At 49.8% G+C, this 22,789-nt stretch overlaps 2 protein-coding genes across 6 annotated transcripts in view; one reads left to right on the top strand and one right to left on the bottom strand.

The window, feature by feature from the left end:
- Positions 1 to 27: 27 nt before the first annotated feature.
- On the top strand, positions 28 to 4,700 carry MMAB (metabolism of cobalamin associated B). The gene is made up of 9 exons (XM_065033596.1): positions 28 to 259; positions 327 to 394; positions 513 to 606; positions 950 to 1,007; positions 1,876 to 1,948; positions 2,347 to 2,444; positions 2,763 to 2,827; positions 3,774 to 3,833; positions 4,172 to 4,700. The coding sequence occupies exons 1-9, from the start codon at positions 168 to 170 to the stop codon at positions 4,257 to 4,259; spliced, it is 696 nt and encodes a 231-aa protein (XP_064889668.1). The 5' UTR covers positions 28 to 167; the 3' UTR covers positions 4,260 to 4,700.
- Positions 4,701 to 9,280: 4,580 nt separating this feature from the next.
- Positions 9,281 to 22,789, bottom strand: part of UBE3B (ubiquitin protein ligase E3B) — a 22,183-nt gene continuing 8,674 nt past the window's right edge. For 4 of the 5 annotated variants that reach the window (XM_065033565.1, XM_065033564.1, XM_005498203.3 and 1 more), the window contains exons 15-29: positions 22,435 to 22,602; positions 21,477 to 21,648; positions 20,924 to 21,042; positions 20,159 to 20,273; positions 19,650 to 19,749; positions 19,273 to 19,392; positions 18,765 to 18,941; positions 18,564 to 18,674; positions 17,873 to 18,010; positions 17,374 to 17,439; positions 15,440 to 15,498; positions 13,647 to 13,829; positions 13,266 to 13,377; positions 12,824 to 12,916; positions 9,281 to 12,361 (exon numbers count right to left, since the gene is read on the bottom strand). In XM_065033565.1, the coding sequence (XP_064889637.1) occupies positions 12,170 to 12,361; positions 12,824 to 12,916; positions 13,266 to 13,377; positions 13,647 to 13,829; positions 15,440 to 15,498; positions 17,374 to 17,439; positions 17,873 to 18,010; positions 18,564 to 18,674; positions 18,765 to 18,941; positions 19,273 to 19,392; positions 19,650 to 19,749; positions 20,159 to 20,273; positions 20,924 to 21,042; positions 21,477 to 21,648; positions 22,435 to 22,602 (1,925 nt within the window). In that variant the 3' untranslated portion in view covers positions 9,281 to 12,169. The remainder of the gene's footprint in view (positions 12,362 to 12,823; positions 12,917 to 13,265; positions 13,378 to 13,646; positions 13,830 to 15,439; positions 15,499 to 17,373; positions 17,440 to 17,872; positions 18,011 to 18,563; positions 18,675 to 18,764; positions 18,942 to 19,272; positions 19,393 to 19,649; positions 19,750 to 20,158; positions 20,274 to 20,923; positions 21,043 to 21,476; positions 21,649 to 22,434; positions 22,603 to 22,789) is intronic. The other variant, XR_010466776.1, reaches the window with a different exon arrangement.

Raw genomic sequence — 22,789 nt, 5'->3', positions numbered from 1 at the left:
TCCTTGCTCTCTAGCCAATAGCTGGGATTCTGGTGGAGACGGGACTTGAGAAGCACCAATCGGAAGCCGGCGGTGCAGCGTGGTGTGGCGCTCGGGTGACAGCGCGCGTGGGCGAAAGGAAGGAAGGACGGTGGCCGCGGAGGGTCAAGGCCCGGCGGCTACGAGCGATGTTACCGGGAGCGCTGCTGCGCCGGGCGGCGGCGGCGGGCCGGGGCCTGCGGGGCCCGCTGGGCCGGCGGCAACGGAGCAGGACGGGCAGGTGAGCGCGGGGCCGGGCCGGGCGGGGCAGGGCCCGGCGGCCCCTCTGACGGCCTGTGCTCCCGCAGCCCCGACGGCGGCTCCTCCAGCCGCAGCGACCGGGCCCCGAGGATCTACACGAGGACGGGAGACGCAGGTGGTGACCGGGAGCGGCGGGGGGTTCCCCGGGGGAGCGCGGGGCAGAGCCCGGCCCGACCCCCGGCCCTCGGCCTGGCCGGGCCCGGCCCTGAGCGCCTCCCGGGCCTTTCCCAAAGGCTTCTCCAGCACCTTCACCGGGGAACGGCGGCCCAAGGGCGACCGGATCTTCGAGGCCCTGGGAGCCACGGACGAACTGAGCTCGGCCATCGGGTAACCCCGGGTCCCAGGGCCCCATCCCGGGTGAGGGGCTCTGGAGGCCTGGCCGTGCCCCGCCAGGGCTGCCTGAACCCCGGCCCTCCCCATGCACCGGGGCCAGTGACACCGTCACAGCCCCTTCTGTGGGTCCTTTGGGTGTCCTGGTCCATTAACACCCTCTCCCCTGGCCCCACCACCTGCGGGAGGGAAGGGGATGCCCGGTGCCCCGACTTCTCTGCTGACTTGCCCTGACAAACAGCCAGAGCATCCAAACTCTGTGTCTTTCATGTGGTAAAACATATGCACGCTTGTGGTAACTTTCCCCTTTCTAACTAATTCTGCTTTTTCTTAAACCTAGGCTTGCTGGTGAATTTAGCAGTGAAAAGGGCCATACGTTTGTTGAGCAGCTTCACAAAGTGAGTATAATGATAATCCTCACCCAGTGTGGCCAGTTCGTCAATGCTATTGAAATGTGTTCTTATACTCTTTAATTTTGGACACAGTGCTCCCATTGACACACAAGAATTTAATGAATAAAATTAAGTATTTAAGTAAATACTTAAGACTCTGATCCTTGATTACTCTCTAAGAAATAAGTTTCTTTAACCAAGACGGAAATTGGTAGATCAAGTGATTAGTTATGGGCAGACAAGCAGATCTCTAGATCTGTTCAGACCTGTTGCTGTACACGGTTGTGGACACAAGTCTTGTTGTCACACAGCCTCAGATTTGAAATTGGGGCAAAGTAACCACGTGGGGAGGCAGCTCCCATCGTAGCCATCTGTGGGTTCTGCTAATTAGCGTCACTGTGCACAAAAACTCTGAACGAGTTAATCAGAGACTTCAAAAAGCTTTACCAGACTGCCTGTCAGGTGTCCTGAGTTGCGGAGAGTTGTCCCTCTTGGAAGCAGATGTGACATGGAGCCAGCGTTGTCTGCAGCTGTTTGTCACCGCCTTTCTTCCAGAGGTTACTGGTTCCATGTTCCACCAGCAAAGGCATTATGTGAGTGCTCCCCAGTCTGCTTTCTGCAGAGTCAGCCAGGGCGGTTTGACGTGCCAGTGAAAACAAGTACATGTGCTAATCTGGCTTCTCATAAAGCAATTAGGGAGTACTTATCTGATCCCCCCTGCCAGCAGGCCAGGGGATGATGAACAACAAGGGTAGGATCTTCTTTAATCAGCACAACCAGCTGTCGCCTCCCGGAGCTCGCTGCGGTTGTACTGGAGCATCAAAGGCCGCTTAATGAAAGTGCTTCTGATTTTTGTCCCGATTGCCACGTCTAGGTCCAGTGCATGCTGCAGGACGTGGGCTCCAACATCGCGACGCCTCTCTCCTCAGCCAGGGAGGCTCACCTGAGTAAGTCCCACCACACCTTTCCTGGGATAACGGGTGGTGAATCCTGGCTGTCCCCCTGCACTGCTGCTGGACTGCTGCGTGGTGTTAATAGTCTGAGCTGCCCAAGGCTGCTCCGTAGCCTCTGTCTGCTGCTGAGTGAAGTCACACGCAAATGAAGTCACACTCAATCCCACAAGCTGCTACGTGTGTGACTTGAGTGGTGTAAACTGGCCTGAGGCGCTGCCCTGACACCACACCTGGCCCTGGCTGCCAAATGGGGAGCCAGCCCTGCTCTAGCAGGATTTTTTTGGGATGCTTTCTTAGGATTTACTGATCCAAGAAATACGAAACTAGAGCTCTATCTGTAGAGGGAATCATTTCTATATTTCTTTTAGCTGATTCTTCTTTTCCCTCTATAGAACGAACATCTTTTAGTGAGAAGCCAGTTCTGGAGCTGGAGCAGTGGATCGACAGTTATTCAGAGCATCTTCCTCCGCTCCGAGCCTTCATCCTGCCTGTAAGTTCTGGTTGTGCCTCTCGCTGACTAGGGAGACCTCGCTTTGTTTAAGTAAATCTGCTCCACCACTTGGCATGGGAAAACAGGTTGTGAGGCCATTATTTGCACAGACAAATACCAAAAGAAAAGCAGAGAAGAGGTTGAGTTAAATTTCCACATCCTACCGCATTCGGATTCTCTTCCCTGCTGCCCAGCTGTAACACAGGGTTCAGTTGTGCGTGTGTGAGATGTGATAAGCATTGCGGCGGTCGGACAATGAGGCGGATGGCTGTATCTGTTGTTAGCAGACACTGATGCGCTGTTCCATTGTTGTTGCAGTCAGGAGGTAAAAGCAGCGCTGCTCTCCATTTTTCCCGAGCTGTCTGCCGCAGAGCTGAAAGGTGGTGAGTGTTGGCTGTAGCATAACAGAAAGAAATTGATAAAAGGTGATGAGAACGCTATGAGAGCAAATTGTTGCAGTCAGAGCAATCAACCATGGCTGTATTGTGCCGGCTGGAGCTTGAGTCAGGCTGTGTATGTTTGTATTAGTCAAATGTAGTTTGTATTAGTCAAATTCCAGGAGTGTAGTCAGCAAAAAGCAAATCTCTTCTGTGCCCTGAACTGGGTCATCCAAGCTAAGAACTTCAGAAAGACCAGACAGGTTTATGCTGAAACACATCTACGTGTTCAGCTTGTAGCTGATTTGGAAGCTGCGTACCGGCGGGTGGGCGATCAGGGAAGCTTTTAGTGGCTGAAGATGTGCCAGCTCTCACCCACCCTGTCCCACTGCTCCATTGGAGACGAAAACTCCCCCAGGAAGATCCGTAGGAGAAAACTTCGTCTGCTCATTACTAAATCACTGCAAAGTCTCTTGCATGAGCCTGAATCTGCTCATCCACAGTTCTGAGTTGCTGGGGGTTCTCTACTGCACGGATTTTTGTGGGTGTGCTCTGCTGCAAGGATTGCTGCTCTGACAAGATACACTGCACCATCTTCAAAAATCTAACATTGCAGTCAGTGGCTTCTTGTCAAAAGGAAGCCAGAAAGGGCTGTACCCTGGTCAGCTCTGTTCCCTCAACAAAAGAAGGGTCCATAAGGGTATTGGTTACCCACAAACTGCTCCCATTGCTCGGTGACACCCACTGATGAGTGTCCTGCACATGGGTGGAGCTGCAGCCCCCAGAACAGGGACAAACATTAGTGGCATCATTTGGCTACCACAAGTTCTTCCTGGGGAAGGAAACGGTAATGGGTCAGGGTGTGAAGGTTGGTGCTCCCACAAATCGCAGTCCTTTGTGCATTCGGAGCCAGAAAGATAAATGTGTTAAAGTTGTCATTTTCTTTTTCTAGTGTGGTGCCTTTAGTACAAGCAGGAGAAGCTGATCCAAACGTGGCCAAATATTTAAACAGGTGAACAAACAAATCTCAAACCCCTACTCTATACTACTGAGGTGTGCCTGGTGTTGCTCCCTTGGTCTTGGGATAAAACCACAGGGTTTCACTTCTTAAAACGTTTCCCTTTTAGAATAAGATCTTTGAAGGATTAATAAGCAGCTTGTTAAAAAGTCTCGTTGCGAGGCCTGTGAGTGTGTGGACAGTGCTGTGGTGCGGAGGGAAAAGCCATTTTGATCTCTTAGCCGCTGTTCTTCCACTGCGATCCTGTGTGCTTTGCTGTGTAGTTGCACATCGCTGGGTACAAATGCACCTGGTGGGAGAAGGGGTTTCACTGATTTTCCTTTGCTTTTCAGACTGAGCGACTATCTCTTCGTTTTGGCACGTTATGCTGCAATGAAGGAAGGGAAGGAAGAGAAAATATATATAAAGCCTGAAGCGTAACTGGGACCGGGAATTTTTGTTTCCTTGGTCATGGGAAGTGAAATCCTCTCTGCTTTCCCCATCAAGGAAGGGAAGGAGAACAAGCCCGGACTGGAAATGTGAGCTGCCAAGAACTTCCAGCTTCAGTAACTAGACCTTGTTCATAAATGCTGTGAAGAACAGAGCTGGGCCTTGTCCAGATGTCAGAGTTACTGTTGGCCCTGGGTTGGGGCTCAGGCAGGAGACTCCAGAGACCCACAGCTGATTTCTAGAGATGTTTTCACTTCCCGGGGCAGCAGCAGGTGCTGTGGAAAGGCATTGACAGGACTCTGCGGAGTGAAGAGGAGAAAACTATCAACTTCTCTTTGTAAGTCATAATAATGCTTGTACAGAGCAGCAACTGTGGGGAGATGCGGGAAATCGGTCCACAAGCTTTGAAATAATAAATATGATTTACTTGTACCGAAGGGCCCTTAACTGTCATGCTTTAATATTGAGCCCAGCGTGCTTTTCTTTTTTAGCTGCTTTCAATCCATCAGCCCTGGCTGGAGCTGAGCTGGGTAGATTTACAGGAACGCACCAAGAATTCCTTGGCTCTGGCTGCTGCTCTTTATGCATGTGAAGAATGTCTCTGTGCTGACAGCCCTGTGTGGCCTCTGCCAGGAACGGGGCTGGCGCAGGACAGAGGTATTGAAGTGGGAAGGGCTGAATCCTGCAGGTCACGTGCAGGCGAGGTGATTCTGAGACTCAAGTCACTAAATTTGCAGATAAAGAGGTTGTGATGAGCAGCAGGGACCTGGCACCTCCTCAGCTAGAGCTGCAAGAGAGGCTGACACCCAAATGGGTCTGTGTGTCACACATACCGTCCGCGGTGACCTCAGCCCTCAGCAGCGTGGATGAGCATGTCCTAGAGCTTGGAGAACCTGTCTGCAAATATCACCATAGCAGAGTGCAGTGCTTCAACAGAGACAACATCCTCCCTGTCAGCTTCCCGAGGGACTGAAAACTGCCCAAAATCACACTCAGCACATAAACAAGTGCATTACAGCCAGCGGAATGAGTTAACCCCCACGGTGTTTAGAGAATACAGAGAATTCCAGTTCCACAGTGAAGTCCAAAGCAGTTCCAGCTTGGAAACGTAACTGGGAAGAACCCACATCAGGGTGGTTTAAGGCTTCCCCTCCCTGCATGGTGGGTGGTTGCACATCGAGGGTGCTCGTCCTGCACCAAGGCTGCCGCTTTTAGTACTGGGAGTTCTTCAGCCAGTTGCGCAGCTTCCTCTCTTCTATAAGTAGAAACAAGCTTAAACTTGCTCCCAAAAGAGACTGGCTTTGGTGCTAACTTTTTAATCAGAGTGGGGTCAGAGTGAAGAATGCCCAGTGCTAAGAGATAGTGCTGTCTCATTATTCACCTTTTTTTTTTTTTTCAAACAGATATTTCATGGCTATTGTTAATGCACATTTTTCACAGAGTAATTTTCCAAGCCTTAGCCTGTAACACATCCCCCTGACAAATGCTCCTGATTTGGACTGTACCGTCAGCTGCAATGTCACATCAGACATTTTCTCAATGCCTGCTCCAGACAGGCCATCCAGTTTTATGATAGCTCTGTCTCAGTGATCACTATTGAACCTTAAGAATCTAGAGGCTTTTCAAGTTTAATTGAATAAAATTCTTTGCAATATAAATTCTTCATGAATGCTATATAAATCAGTTCCAGCATGGATTTATAGTATTTTCTTTTTCCAGCTGGGGGAAAAAAAATCTCACTACTGTTTTGGGACCAAAGCTGGTATTGTTTTGATTGCAAAGAGAAATAAATTTAGCTACTGCACTTTAACATGATGTAGAGATTAAATTTATTAGGGCACACTCAGCTCCCTCTCTCTCCCTTTCTATCCAAAGACGTCTGTGCAATTGTTTCGCAAGGCTGAATCAGAGGGAGGCTGGTGTCTGGGGTGACCCTGTGGTTTCAGTTAAGCCGGGCACAGAAGGCCAGGCTTAAATATAGGCCTGAGCAGAGACTGGGCCGAGCGCGTTCCCAGCCCCAGGGGCTGCTTCAGCTCCGCAGGGGCCACACTTGGCCCCTTAAGACTTCATAGCGTGCAGAGTTTGTCCTTTGCTTCCCCACCTCATCGTACAGCAGTCGGCTCTACAAAAGGGACCTTCCTGAGTGCCGTCCCCAAGGTCCCTGGGTCAGGGAGCAGCACGAGAGCCTGGCAAGACAGCGGGCAGGAGCAAAGCGGCACTGAAATGAAATACAGGCTTTAAAACAAATAAAGCTCTATCGCTCTGGGTCAGCATTTGTTTCCCCAAGTCCTTTGTCCCCACCCAGCAACTCCAGCCGTACAGCGCAGGGATTCCAGCGCCTGTGCCTCATTAATATCCCGGGAGGAAGGCAGATGCTTTGTCCGTCCTGACCGTCTGCAGAGCCCAGATCCAGCCCTTCCTAGCAGGGCTCCTTATTTATGATGACGCTGGAGCTGCCAGCACAGACATATGTTGCTAAGGGTCGTTTATTCTTGTTTGTAAAATGTATGGCTGCTCCTAGCTTACATGCTGTCAAAACTGGAAGAACTGGCCCCAAAATCTCTTGCTGCATGATTGGATCAGACGCCTGTACATCTGTTAACGCTGTAGGAGCTGTAAAATGAAATAAGTTTCACTATAACTCAAGCACCTCTATTACCGCCACAACGTGCAAGCAGCAGAGCCGGCTGCTGCTCCTGCAGAAATCACACAAACATACATTTTGCCAAGTCATATGTAAATTTATCCAAGGCAGCGTTCCCTCTGCTGATGCACAGAAGGAAGGACCCGTACGTGAGTCCCCACCTCAGGGCTTGGCGTGGTGCTGCACCTCAAGGGCGAGTTTTGGGGTGCATAGCCGTGGCAGCGGGGAGCCAGCAGTAGCCCCCCACTCCTCCTCTCCAGTTGGAGGAGCAGAAGGGACCACATCTGCCACTGGGTCAAGTCCTCTGCAGTCACAGGCCCCCGAAAATCCCATTTTGCCTGGAAGTGGTCAAAGAAAAACCCTCCCCACCCAAACAGCTTGTGCTACAGCTTGGTAAGACCTGGCTAGAAAAGGCCCGTGATAGCATCTTGGGGTAAAAGCCACTGTCCCTGCATCAGACAGAAGCAGATGCAGCCCGTTTGCATTGAGGCTGTCTTGGTCCCTCAGCTCCAGCTCTGCCCCAACCCAGCACAAAGTGCCCATCTCTGTGCCCCGTCCCCGCTGCGGCTGCTCCGCAGGGCGAGCACGGAGGGGCAGAGCGAGAGCCGGTGCTCCAGCCACCCCAGGGGAAGCTGCAGAGGGTCAGTACCGAGGAATTTGACCTTAGAAACAGCCACAAAAGCACATTTCTGAACAGCCCCAGTACAAGGTGGCAGTGTAAAAAGCCAGTGCCATGGAGGTCTGACCACCGCATCTCCCAGTCAGGTCAGCGATGCACTGCAGGAGCTGCTGCATGCCTCGGTAAACGTGAGCAAACACAAAAATAAGATATGGGAATACCTGATGTCATTGTGCTCAGGGATGTGGAGAGCGGAGCTTGGGACATTTCCTCCCTCTCCATGCAAACCCGCAACTGCGCTGGGAAGGAGCATGGGCCGAGACGTTGCACAAACAGAGGGAACGCCGGTCTGCAGTGTGGGTCAGGGTCTGGGCCAGGCTGGAGGAGCAGCGGGGGAAGCTGTCAGCTCCCCAGCACGCCTGTGCCCACACGGCAGCCACCGCGATTGGGACACCCCAGCACCGCCGCTGAGGCAGCACCAGCCTCCGGCGATCGCTCCAGCTCCGTGCCCAGCCCATGCATGGTCCGAGCGCCTCGGCCACCGTCAGACGCCACCTTCGGCCAGTCCCGAGGTGCAGTGGTGTGCGCGGAGCCATCCCCGGCAAGACCGTGCCGTGCTGGCGTGCCACGCAGCGACAGGGAAGCAGGCACTTTGCAGGCCTGGCTGTTCGCTGCCAGCTCTCTGCCTTGGCAGCATCTGCTGTGGGGTTTCTTTTTGCTGTTTCTGACGGCGCCATATGTGTCTGTGTCAAAACAATGGCGCTTGCACACTGACTGCGAGCCCTCTCCCTCGCTCCCGCCAAGCTCCCTCTCCCCAGAGAAGCCCCAGCACCCACAGGGCTGGTCCCGAGTGCACGGTCCCAGGGCAAACACGCAGGACGGGCACGGCGAGAGTGGGCAGAGAGCCAGGGGAGCTCCAGGCAGCGACTCTGAACTCTGCGGGAAGCAGGAGCAGCAGGCACAGCTCCTTGCTCCCAGAGCCAGGTGAGGGGAGCAACACAGTGCCTATATTATTATTACTAACAACAAACCCCATGTTGGCTTGAGCGACGGGTCCTTAGGGCAGTTTCTAAAATACAAAGCGCAGCCTTGCCCCACAAACCCACGTCTCTTCTCCCTCCCCAAACCAAGAAGTGTAAAATTCCTCATTGCAAAGATCCAGAGTTGGCCCCGCTCGCCACCCAAACCCAGGCCTGGCTCTTCTGAAGGCAGCTTTGCCACCGAGCTGCAGCTCCTGGCAAAGAGCGCTCGCCCAACAGGGCAGCTGAGTGCTCGGGGACACGTGCTGCCCCGCACTCCTGCATTGGGGGATCTGCCTTGGCATTCCCATCTGGTTTTCCTTCCACCAGCCATTCCTGGCTGAGCAGAGACGTGCACAAAGCACCGCGAACTCCTGCCCTGGGCTCACCACCAACACATCCCCGGAGCACTCCCAGGAAAGTATGAAGGACCCAAGTCTCAGCACCATGCAGAACCAAATAGGATTCTTCCATCGTACTCCAAGACACAAGAACAAATCCTGCTTCAAACAATGCTGCCAGGTCTCATATTGCTCACCAGAGCACCCCGAGGAGCCCATCTCTCAGGTGCACCCAAGCACACGCAGGAACCAGCCCGGCAAAAGGGATTTCCAAGGGAGCAGCAGCCCCCAGCCCATCTCACAGCCGCCTGCAGTACCAGTGCCCCAAAACTCCGCTCCCTGCTCTGAGCGGCAGCATTGCACCACAGAAAGGAAGAGGAGACATCCACTCATCTTATCATACCAGGTTTATTTTTCTCTTTCCTGCATTTCTGATACAAGGGATGGAACCAAGGTCTCCCCAGCAGTGAGTTTTCTATAGAAAAAACAGTCATTAATCTCACATGGCAGAAGCGTCCCTGCTCTACGAAGAACACCGCGCAGAACACCGTGGTGCAGGCAGGGACCGACACACGTTCACAGCCTTCTGCTCAGGTAAAAATGCATTAAAGCCTCCCAGTCATACAGAAATCAGCTGCTCAAGAGCAATGTCGTTGCACACACAACCACCCAGAGCACACACTAGACAATCACGTTTTCTACACTAGCTACAAAACTGGATGTAGGGTCTGGTAGTGCAATATTTCCTGGTTTGGAGGGACCTCGCTAAGTCTGCATTAAGATCATTGCTAGGAATGGTACTCCTGAGGAAGGCAGGAAAAAAGGGAAACAAAGATTTTACTTTGCTGTGTTCAACAATCCACCCAACTGAACAACCATTGTGCTCTACTCAGACACCGCTCTTCCCTAAAAAAAGAAAAGAGCTCGTCTGATATTTTAAACTATGATTGGTACAAGTCAGTGCCTAAAATCTCCAAACTACACATTAACAACTGGTTAATGCTGAAATGTTCTATGTAAAAAAAGAAATCCAATTTTAAAAAAAGCAGCTTATTAACATTTTTAATTTCTCTGGACTCAGTCCAGTATCTTGAGTCCTCTGAATGCAGACATTCCTGTCCTCACTAATGCTTCCGATCACTCCTGTTTAATATTACTGAGCTGACATAGAAAAAGCATCCTGATGTGGTTTTCCAGACGCATTTCCAGGCATTGGTTCTAAAAAAAGGGGTTACTTCTCTGAGAACCAGCTGAAGCAAGACAAGAAAAACAAAGCAAAGGCCACCTCTGTTCTCTTGGTTGAACAGCACAAAGTATTTTCTTGTCTGTTTGAAATGTGCAACACATCGTGGTTCAGAGGGTCTTCAAAGAGCCCAGGGAGCTTCCTCTGTGCAGAGAAACGTGCACACCTGGGGATGTGAATCTTTGCGGGACATAATCGCAGAATAATTTGGTTGGAAAAGACCCTCAAGATCGTCGAGTCCAACCGTTAACCCACCCCTGGCACTGACCCACATTCCTGAGAACCTCATCTCGCATCTGTTCAACCCCTCCAGGGACGGTGGCTCCACCACTGCCCTGGGCAGCCTGTTCCAATGCCCCACAGCCCTTTCCAGGAAGAAATATTCCCTAATGTCCAATCTAAACCTCCCTGGTGCAACTTGAGGGATGGACCAAGGCTGAGGTAGGGTCTGGCTGCTGCCAGCTGCCTCGTGCAGCAAAGCACCGAGCCATGCAGAGGAGCCAGAGCACAGGGTGAGGGTCACCGGTGCCATAGGACAGTCTGGGGGGAAAGGGAAGTCCAGGGGAGAGAGCAGCAGCCTCTGCTTTATCAGTGAGCTTGTTTTATTAGCGAGCAGAATTGGGGAAGGCGAGAGGGTGACTGGTTTTTAATCCTGTCCCAAACAGGGGAATGTACATGGCTTTCCTTTGTGCCAGAAACCCCGCAAGATCTGAGCAGCCCAGGAGATCACAGTCCCTCCTCTCACCTGGTCTGGGCCCAGGCAGGACTTGCAGCAGCAAGGGACCAAGGCTGGGAAGTTGCAGAGACACTTTATGAATCAAGCTCTGAACTTCATTAGAAATGGTAGGAAAGGTCCAAACCTCCTCAAAACACACACACGTGCAAACTCCCCACTCACACCCTGCCTTTCAGAGCAACCTGAAAACGCTGCCTGCTGCAGGCAAACATCAACCCTTAAAAATAAGGCCAGAATGAGACAAAGTGACCAAAATAAATAGTTTGGCAACAAAGTGAATGTGGCTGTTACGCAGAGGCCAAGTCCTGATTCGAAACAGCATGTCTCCATCACAAAAGAGCCTGCAAACAAAGTGAAACCTCTACCCGAGCAAGAGGAGATTTGCCAGCGGAGGTTTCCAGAGGGCTCTCGGCAACTCGACACATTTCCCTTCCAGAGCGCGCAGGGGGCGAGGGCTGCCCGAGCTGCGCGCCACCGCCTGTCCTCTGGAAACTGAATAAAATTGAACCTTTTCTGCTCCTGAGCAAATTCAGGCAACAAACCCTCTTGTCCGAAGCACAGGCTCTGGCAAGAGCTTGGCAGAGACGCAGCTGGCTCAGCACGCTGACCCCCACGCCTGCTGCTTGAGCTCTTAACCTCCCGCACTCGGGAACCTTCCTGAGAGTGGCAGAGTCCATCTGCTTGTGTTTAACCTGCTGCTTCTCAAGTCTGGGCAAGTGGTTCATTCTCCAAGACAAATGCAAGGGACTCGCACAGAGCGAGGGCATCGGGCAGCCCCCATGCACTCCTGACCTGAGAGAACAGTGCCCGTTTGTGGCACATCCAACGCTGCAGCCTCCTGCTCGTCTCCTCGTGGGCTCTGTCACGTTTCTGCCTTTGTGCAGCTTCCCACAGACCGACTTCCACCCAGTAAGAAACTGGACCATCTCCTGGGAAAGGAAAAAGAAAGGCTCCCCCAGCAGCAGCTGCCCAGACTGCAGAGCCTGCTGGGGGTATCACGGTCACTAATCTGACTGGCACTTTTAATGTTCCTTTTGTGCTCCCCTAGGGTTTGCTTTTAAAGACGATTTACGTGGGTGTCAAGTGAAGTGCATTGGGTCAGGCCCGTCACCTCCTTCATCCTGGAGCAGTGCCCAAGAAGAGCCAGCCCTATCTGGCCCAGCAGCTCTTCCCTGGAAACCTTTATTATCAGCTGCATCTCTCCAGCCCTCGCGTGAGCTGGCAGCTCTGTGCACGAAGGCCTCCACCTCCAGCAGCAGCCAGCAGCTCCGAGAGCCCCCATCGCCGAGTCCAGGGCCACTAGGACAGCTCGAAGCCAGTGTTCATGCTGATGGCGTAGCGCAGCTTCTCCCGCAGGATGCTCTTCTTGCTGTAGTTGGGGAGCTTGAGGAGGTTGAAACACGTAGAGGAGGTTGGGAGACGCCCGCCCGGCTCTTTCTTGCGGATCGTGAAGAAGCCTCGTAGCACGCTGCCCAGCGTGTCACCAGTGTCCTAGAACGGGGCAGAAATACAGCACCTTGCACTTCTCCGCTGTGCTCCTGCCAAGCAGGTTGCCTGTGCACAGGGCAGAGGTGCCAACACTAAACCTGTCTGCTAGGAACAGGGAGAGCTGAACCTCAAAGCCCCATCCCCCACAGTGGTTAGAAAGGAGCTTCTCTTGTAACTGCAACTGCTGCCACAAACAGGGGTGCAGGGTGCACAGGGGACAGGATCAGTGGCACAGAGGGGTCCCAAGGGGAAAACACAACCCTGGAGACAGGCAGTAAGAGCCCAAGTGTTGCTGTGTGTGGGAGCAGGTAGGTGCAGCTGCATGCACCCTGTTAGCATGAGGTTGTTTAACCTTGCCCTATTGAACATGTATCTTTATGCCTTAAGATCTTCCTGGTGCGAGATGAGGAGGCTGGGAGGGGCTTGGCAGGGAACACAAGAGACAGGAGCAAGCAGGGTCCCTACCTGGTCATCGGAGACTTCCACACAGCGGATGGAAAACGGAGGCTTGAGGTAAGCAAAGCCCAGAAGCGGAGGCCTGGAGCAGCTGGTAACAAACTGAAAAAGTGACGGACGGTGAAAGATGGCAGCGGCGAGAGCAGCCTGGCTGTGCCAGACCTGCAGGTAATGCAGCCACAGCTGCTCGGGCTGGCGTTTGAGCACCCCCAGTACATGCTGCTGAGCTTTAGTGCACAGCTCTGCGGGTCTTTGAAAACTGCCGTCTAGGCAAGACTACTCAGGGTGACACAAGAGCATTTATAGAATCTCTGCTTCCAGGGCTGCCCCTTTGAGGAGCAGGATGTTGATTTAAAGTGTCAAGCATTTCTGGAGAAAGCTCCCAGCTAACTGGAACAGCACTAGCCCAACCAACCTGAAAGGCAGGTGGGGCTGTAACACCGGCAATTACCTTGAGAAACATGGCTCTCTCCTCGGGGCTGAAGTCGTTGGCCAGGATGTCCCACAGCCAGATAATGACCCGGTGACTCCCATGGAAGCCTCCGTAATACACGGTGTGTTTTCTGGGGAGAGAAAGGTTGTGACAGGCAGAGAGAATTTCTACTCTCAGGAACCAGTGGAGGAAGAGACCCTTCCTGTTCATTGGTACTTTGTCCAAATTAGCTTTAAGGAACATGTTCTACAGCTTCATTTCTGTCTGCTCCTCAAATTTCAGGTAAGAGGAGCAGAAAGTTATGAAAGAGTCCATCTCCTGCAAACCTCCAAACAGCTCTGTAAGAAACTGGCTCGGTTTGCTGAGCAGGGAGACCAGCACACCAAGTTGCTCACTTACTTTAAGTCCTCGAGGTCAATCTCAGCGTTGTCACCAGAGATCAGCCGCTGCAATTCTGGTGCGGAAAACATACGAATCCACTCAGGCTTAATGATTGACCTGAATCCACTGATGAGTGCTGCTGTCTGACTCTTGATTTGCGTGTGCATCCGAAAGTGAGCCATGAGATGGATGTAGCTGATCCTGTGTGTGACAGGGAGGGTGGCAGTGACGGAGATGCAGCAACAAGGTAGAACCACCTCTCTGGTGCAGGAACCAGGCTGCTGACCTGTCTCTCCAGCCCAAAAGGGACTAGCACTGCATTACACTTTCCCCTTCCAGGGCCCTGCTCTTTGTTTAAGCAGAAAAAGCTGTTCTTCTGCCCAGACTTTGCCTCCCACCTCTGGGACCGTCTGTTCATTTCTCAGAGCTTCTTCCCAACCCAGGGACTGGCTGGCTTTAATAATCATCACTTGATGAACCTTGGCCGGACAGCAGCTCACAGAGCGGAGCCTGCGTCCAGCTTCTCTTTAAAGGATCAGATCCCAGTCACGGTCGCTTCTCTAGGTTTGAAAAACAAATGTCTGGGCTCTGACGCTGCACTGGAACCCATGGCTGGAGAATCAACACACCAAAAACCACTGAGGAGTTCCACCTTCACCCCAGTGGTATGAAGAGGCGCACTGTTTATCAGGGGGAAGCACCATCAGGCTTTCTCTTCTCACCAACAGTCAGAACAACCAAGCTGGTGGATTCTTCTTCACCAGCTCCTGGGCAGACACCACCACAATCTCCTGCACTGGGTTTTCAGCCAGGAGACCTCTGTCTGCATTAACAGACAGAACTGTTTCAAGACTGCTTCCACATCTAATGCTTCTGCTGTTCCCTCCCAACTACCAATCTGTGTGCACAGCTGCACAAAAGCTTCAAAGTTTCTGCTGTAAGCGATCAGAGCAACATACAGGACTTTCAACTTTCTCCCTGAGCTGACTTCAGACAAGCCAGAGAATGATCCTTTCAAATGCAAACTCCCTGGTCAGAGCTCGAGAAGGGAGGAGACTTCTGGGAACATCAGGTTGCGAAGCACGACTAACAAAGACAAATCCTCAGGTAGGATCCAGCTTTCACTTGCCATTAAAGAGAACAACCCCCAGATTACCAGTTCAAACACACATCTGCTTAATAGATATTTTACCCTGCTTTTATGATCACTGAAGGGTACAGAGAAAGGAAAAAAATGAAGGGAACAAAAAGGTGGGTTTGGTTTTCAGGCTCTGGAGTTGACATTTACGATAACTATCTAAAAGTCGGTTATCTGTGAAAATAGCTACAGGGCTCCGTGTCTCCTCCGATTTCCTGTATCTAAAGTACGACTGTCGACTACATTTGAATTCACCACTGTCTCCTCTGAAGAACAGCGCTTTATACAACTGCCACATGTTATCATTCTGAGAAGATCTGTCTGCTCCAAGGTGTCTTTGAGCATCTGTGCCCTCTATGTTCACGACTGTGTGCCTGAATTGCTTTGAATCCATCTGTCTGTATCTATCACCATCATTAAATTCTGCAGAATCTCACAGACTGTGTGCCTTTGACCTCAGAAGCGCTGTTTCAAGAAGCAAATTGTCAATTTTTATTTTGCAAATCGAATTTAATACAATTTCTGCCGATGAACTGTAACCAGTAAATTCTATTAAGATATTTATGTGCTCCTTCTACTCCAATCTATCTCAATTCATTCCAGATGCAAGCCCAAGGAACTAGAATAAAGTATTTTGCAGTGGTGACCTTAAAAATCTAATTGCTGTACTTACTTATTTTCATTGGTAACGGGAATGGTCTTCCCTCCAGGAACAAGTTCATGGCAAACAAGCTGAGGAAGAAATGATTGTATCGCTAATTACTGCCTGGAACCACAATGGAAAGAAATGCCATGCTAAGCTGTTACCTCCCCATAAAACATTTATTTTTACAATAAAACAGTAGGATTTAAAATTTAAGTAATAATCCTGCTTCTGCCTTGAACCAGTTTCACTTAACTATTAACACAGTAATTGAACAGTGGGGAACTCCACTGCTCCCACCAGTGGAGCCAGCACTTCTTCAAGGAAACCTCCTCTCTCGTCCGATCCATCACTGCTGAACCGCACACAAATCAACTCAAACAGCCCCGGGGGACTGTCATAATCCCCGAATCCAGAGGCTGAACGAGCTCAGAGCCTTTGCATAGCTCAGTCTGCCAGCACAATCCCCGGCTGTCTGCTCCACAGGTCTCGTTCTGGGGCCACTCGAGTGACACAGCTCCCTGTCCCTCAAGCTGGGCACTCAGGAAAGTCATTATTCACATGTCACAGTGGCCTCTGGGCTTCAGTTCCAGGTGACTTCCAAGGTCAGAAGGGAGCGCAGCACGGGGAGAAGCTCAGCTCCCCTGTGCCCAACACAAGGCTGGACTCAGCGGAGACACACGAGTGCAACCAGGAACCACAAGGTTACCCCAGCTGAATGCTTCAGTGTGGCCAAAGCACAAGGAAAACGGGGTGCCCTGCTTGATTTAGAAGCTTTGTGTGCTGTAATGCAAGCTAGGTCCAAACTAGGCAACCTAGGAATAAAAAAAAATGCAGCATGGAAAGCTCTCAAGGACAAGCTGCCACAGATAAATGCTCCATGACTGGTCTCTGAGCCCTGTGCCACCAGATCTGCACTGCTAACTGTTCAGGCTTTGCGCTAGCTGGGCTTTCCTCACAGAACCTGCAGCAACAACAGCATCCACTGATGTCTTATCTGTATTTTCCAGCTGTGCACACACAGCAGCACGGAACCCAAGGCACAAGTACAACCAAGAACCTTGACGCCTTTATAAGTGACTGACAAACAGACTTTGCTTCTCAAGGCCATGAGATCTCTTGACTGACATCAAGTTTCTCTGATGGAAATGGCTACATTAAAAGAAAAGGAATTCCTCCCTGCTCACACGGATTCTTCTTTTTAAAAGACAAGAAAACCAGTTATGCAGGGAAAGCACAAAACAATGTTTTTCACCTAGAAAATACAAAATCCTGGCACTAGAAAAATTAAGGGTCAGAGGGCAAACTTTTTTGTGGAAAAAGCTATTCTCTGCCCACAGCTAAATACTCAATGAAGCCACAGAATCCTACAGGGGAGTTCAGAGATGCTCTGATGCTGAGCCAACCTGTCAGCACAGGTGGTTTTTATAAAAAGAGAGCAGAGCTCAGCCCTAACTACAATCAAACACAAGGTCATCTACAGTCAGTCCCCTCAGGATCCTTGTTCAGATGGGCCACACGGAGCATCCAACCAAAATGCTCAGAACTGCAAGTACCAGAGTAAAAAGCACTTTGTATTGTGAGTGTGGACAGTGCCTGACTTTGAGATGCTCAGGAACAGCTCTCAGAAAGCTCAGCAGAGAATAATAGCTGTCTTCTGCTGGCAAGTCAGGCTGCAGGTGTATTTCTCTGCTCCGAGGACACTAATAAAAGCTGGGACACCCCTGCTCAGGAGTCAAACCCAGTTCTGCTGCCAAATGCCCCAATCTGCCACTTCTGGCACCACAGGCTGTGGGATCTCTCAGGATCCCTCTCAGTGCTTCAAAGGCTCTTCCTGGTGGCATCAGCCAGACAAGTGAGGGAGACGCTCCTGTGTGGAGCAGCTGGGATCTAGCCAGGGGGAACAGGGACTGCCTGAGCCAGGGTTGTGGACTTGGACTATCAGTCATTGAATAAAAACCTACCTGACCCATCACATCTTCATCGTAGGACAGCGTTAAGCCCAAGTCACTGATATCGCCATCATAGCGCTAGAGGAAAAACAGAGAAAGGGAAAGATGGTCAGTGTTTAGCAGCAGGAACAGCAGCTCTGCATTTTTCTATTACTCTCCCACTAAGTGATCCCCAGTAGATATGAGGCACCAAAGCATAACAAATACATAGAACCATAGAATTACAGAATCAACCTGAGTTGCTCTAGGTTACGGGGACACTGCACAAGAACTGAGGATAAAACTCAGGATTTTCCGACTGCCAGTTCCAGGTTTACACCTTCAGACTCCTTTCTCACCCCTGCGTGCCCCAGTAAAAACACAGGACAGCCACCTGCCAACCTGCCTCAGCATCACCAAGTACTTCCAGTGTGTTTTTAAAGATGATCAGTACCCCATAAGAATGTACAATCCTAGTATTTCTAGCAGCAGTCCTAAGGGAGTCAAACAACTTGAAAATGAATGCTTAAACCTTAATTGAAGTGAGATTTTTATAGAACTCTGAGTCCAAGGAGGGAAGTTCGTCTACGGAGCTGTAGAAGACGCTGTGGTGGTGCCCGAGCAGCTGGCTCAAGAAGAAGGAAGCGAATGGTACATCCACAACTATTCCCTGCAGACAAGGAGAACGCACAGGTAAGGTCCTGCTGCACACTTGTCCTGTGTAACGTCTTTGGCTATGAGGCTCGTAGGCAGATCACGTGTTGTGGAAAAAGTGCAAAGATGTAAGACACTGAAATCAGCTAAGAAACCCATACCCTTCTAAAATCCATTAATTAGCCGAGCAGCTACAAAAAGGCAACAGGGCAACTTCATGTTTTCTTTAAAAGAACTATCTTGCATGGAGAGGGTCATTCTATCAACCCGTCCTCCTTTTCAACACTTGTCCCTTTAAGTAAGTTATCAACAAATGGATGCTTGTAAGTTGTAACACCGAAATAACAGACTATTCTAGTGTCCCCAGCACCAGGAAGAATAATCAAGATATGTCTCAGGTTTGACCTCCAAAACTATTTTTAATACCTGCCTGAAGAAGTGCCAGACTGCTCCATCATCAATATCTCTATCCAAGTCATTTTTTCAAACTCACCTCTTCAATAACACCTCCCCCAGCATGTGGCAGATGCCAACAGTGACAATATCCTAACGTGATACTTGTGGCTCACCTCATAGACAGCCTTCCCAAGCATCTTCCCCACAAACTCAAAGAGCTGGAGGTAGTTCTCATGAATGTAAGATGTCGGGGATGGATACAGCCTCTCGTCACCGCTGGTTGTCTGCACACAAACAGGTAACAGTGCAGTAAGCCAGGCTGTTTCTCTCTGCAATGGGTCATCATGGTCAGCATCTGCAGTTCTGCATCATACCTTGAACAAATTGAGTGCAGGGTCAAACACCTTCTTTATTATCTCTTCCAGAAACTCTTTGAAGACACCATCTTGGTCAATACCAGCCTCATCAACACCCAGATCATTCACAAACTTCACTCTGATCACTCCCTTCATGGCGTTCTGGGAAAGCTGCCGTAGCTGTTCATATCCATCCTACACAGAGCAGAAAAAGCAGAGAACAATCACGTAGGAAGACACATGAAACACCCATGCAAATACACCCCAGGAACCTGCATTTGTCATTGAATCTTGTGTTCAAAAAGACCAGCATTTTTCCTAGTCAAAACTCCAGGTTTGTAGCAGCCTGAGGTGAACTAAGGTCCAGCATTTTCCTGTAACATCACTTCATACAAAAGCGACAGAACTGGCACTGCGTCCCTCAGTGCCCACAGAAAAGGTAAAAGCACATTTACACCCCATGTTCTCGTCAGACCAAGTCACTGCCTTCTTGGTTGGCTTCTGCAAGCCAAGCCAGGTCACTCACCTCCAGCATCCGTGAGCGGCGGATCGTGATATGTGTGACATGAGGTGATGCAGAGCTGGTTTCAACCAGGCCAAGCTTCTCCTTCTCCTTTGTAACCATGTTTCGGAAAAGCAGCACTCTCTTAAAAAGAAAAGAAATGTAAGTTTTCATCAGGCACTGTGGGCTGACTCTGTGCAGCTGTCCACACACATCAGCTCCCTCTCAATGAAGACAGTTTAGAGGAAATATGTTGGGGAGAGTTTGAGGGAAGGAGAAGACTTTTGTTTAACTGGCATTTCAGTCACAAGCTCCATGTCACAAAATGCTCAACACGCATGTCCCTTCCATCCCAGGCCACCGGCTTTTCAGCCTGCACCCTCTGTCTCTGTCCTACTCACATTCTTGTGGGGAATGACGTGTGGGATGTACTGCAGGAGCAGCTGGGCTCGTTTCTTGTCCTTGTCCAGCTCCTGGAAGAGTACGCTGGGTTTGAGGTCCCTTACAAAGAAAGGCACAGATTCAGAGATGCCTGAGAAATGCCCAAGTGTGGGCAATAGCCAGGGGTAGGAGAGAGAGGAAACCTGTAATGATTTCAAAGACAATGCAAGTGCTCAGGTGTACAGAGCTAAGATGGCCAGAGACACCTGAGCTGTTAGGTGTCGAGGCAGTTTGCAAAGCCTCACCCTTCACGAGCAGCAGCTAATCCTTATGCCACAGAAGAGAAGCACAACAGGAGGGGTAGCCTCAAATGCAAACCCAGGGAGCAGTTTTCACCTGAATCTCACAGGTAGGACAAGGGGTACTCAGTTTAAAGTAAGGGACCCCAAACTGGCCACCCACAGGGAAGCTGCTGCACTGGGACAAGCACACGGCTCCACACGATCCCTGCCTTGCGCTGCACACTTACTTGCGTAACCAGTGATCCTCTGGAGCAAAGCGCCTGCGGCAGTCCCGTTCATACAAGACCATGAGCCAGCCATGGACAGAATGAAAAAGCTCCAGGGTCTCCCCTCGGGCATTCTCTGAACAAAAAGAAACAAAGCAGCAATGTCCAGGCACTCCAGGGAACTGGAGTGCCCAAGAGCAACATGTTGATCCTCTGCCCCACACTAAGGACAGATGTATTTGTCCTAAACTCCACTGCTTGCAGGGGGGAGAGATTTCATGCTTTGCAGAAGACACAGTCTCCTCTTTGAACCAAGTGAAAAAACTCTTGGGCACATCAAAGCCATCTCAAGCAGCTCCAGCTGAGCCATCACAGCAGAAATGGAGTATCTCATCTAACTGCCGGAACTGAGCTCTACCCAAATTATACCAGCGTACAGATCAACACTAGATATCTACAGAGACCCCAGCAAGTCTGCTCTGCTTTGTCAAAGCACCACGTTACATTCTTGTCCAATGCATGGCCCAGTCACACTACACTCCGGCAAAAAGCAACGTGCACATCATGTCTATTACACAAAGTCTTGCTGGAAATAGAAAAGTGCACCCTATTTGGTGCCAAGCACAACAGTGCATCTGGACACCAAAAGACTGGGACATATTCTCATGCCACACAATGTCATGTTTTTTTGTGCAAATAAATAATTCACAGAAGCTTCAGATTCCAAAATTAATGGCAACTGCTGTTTTAACAGTAACCTCAACTCATGCTAATAAAAGCACTTACCTACAATTCCATCCCAGATCATCTTAAATACAAAGGAATTCAGAAAAGATGAGATAGTAACAAGCTCTTCCAGTTTAAATGAAATCTGCTCTTCATAGACTTCTATGTCATCAAGAATCCTATTGGAGAAAACAAATGCAAATGCACAAGTGCCAATTTAATTCCCTTTTGAAATTTTCATAAAGGCACATTATCCTTTAGAAGCAGCTCTTATTTCTATGACAACTGACACCCATGAGGACTTCAGTCATAAACAACTAAATGTTATTTATTGATTTTGATCAATATCTGATCCTAACAGAAGGCAGCATGAAAGGTCCGAGATACAGCAAAGACAGTATTTCATACAGCTATACATTAGTCCCCAAGAGAACCTTTTCATTTTTCATGCTATGAAAACTGTCTCTACTGACCAGCAACATCATTTTTTTTTATAGTCTGCCTAGTTATTGTTATGCAAAGGCAGAAATACCTTAACTGTTCCTCTTGAAACCTAAGAAATGCAACAGCTTTGCATTACAAATCTAGAGAGCACCCTCTACTTGCTACCTACGTGATAAGGTGGCGGGAGCAGTCACAGAAGAGCATCAACATGGCCAGGAGCCTCTTGGATTCCTCCGTATCATTATTCAAGCACTCCAAGAAGAGCTTTAACCCTCCCTGTGGTCCCAGCTCACAGATAAAAGCCCATAATTTGGGCAACAGATCATCCAGATAAGTGAGGCCTGGCAACAGAAAAATAAAGCACACTCAGTAAAGCTTGATCTGCCTCCTTGCTCATGCAGGCTCAAACAAACAGGACTTGGAGCTGAAAGATCTTTTTGTAAAGTAACACATTACTTGAAGGGAACATAAACATCACATTTGGCTCCCAAGCCTGTCTGCATTAACAGGAGATGTACCAGGAAAGCAGGAAAAAAGCCTTTTAATGAGGCATTAACTGTATGCACATCTGAAGCCTTCTCTCACTAATTATTTTGCAATTTTAGAAAATAATTAATTCCTGCAACCCAATCAGCATTACAGCCGTCTCAGAGATGAGAATACAAAGAACAGGGCTGTGTCCGTGGGCACCACTACAGCCACAAACAAAGGCTCTGGAGTAATTCCTCTGCTCCAAAACCAGCCTTATCTCCTCCTCCATCCATTCCCAAGACAGGTAATTTGTTATAAAGATGTATGAAAGCGTTCAGCGTTTCCACCACATAAAGATTAATATTGCCAGGTTTTCAAAAACACTGACTCAGTCTTAAGTTTGATATGGAGTAAGCAAGGTTTCATTATAGGAAAACTTGCTTCAATTTGTATTCTGGAGAGTTAATGCTTGATAAAGAAGTGATGAATGTTATTGATCAGATGTATGATTCAGGATGGAACAAGCCTTCCACCCAGCCAGTCAATAAACTGTTGTCAGTAATAAAACTACCAACAAGTCAACAGAATTTAATAAGAAAAATCTATTTTTTTCCACACATTTTTAAGTGATTTGAAAAGCATAGAAGCACTCTGACCTGTGAGTATCTGCAGCCGGATCTGTGTCAGTGTTGTGAGCGTGGTTTGGTACAGGACACAGATGCTGCACACCTTCTGCACTTCTGCCGAGTCCACTCGCTTGCCCCCAACAGGCTTGAGAATGTTGCGGACAGATGCAGATTTCTGGAAAGCCCTCTTGAAAAGATCTGTGCACAGAGAAGCATATGAGACCTGGGTTCAGGAGACAGAAGTGCTGTTCTGAACTATTTCTTATTCTCAGCCGCTTGGCAGCCATGCAATAAGAGGATTTTAAGCAGACTAAATCATTCCACAGACAGGTTTGGGTGGGTTTTCCTGGCAGACACCCTACAGAATATTTCAGTGGGCACTACT

The sequence above is a fragment of the Columba livia genome, chromosome 17 (assembly GCF_036013475.1).
Source record: "Columba livia isolate bColLiv1 breed racing homer chromosome 17, bColLiv1.pat.W.v2, whole genome shotgun sequence".
NCBI lineage: Eukaryota > Metazoa > Chordata > Aves > Columbiformes > Columbidae > Columba > Columba livia.
This window is presented reverse-complemented; position numbering and strand designations above follow the sequence as displayed.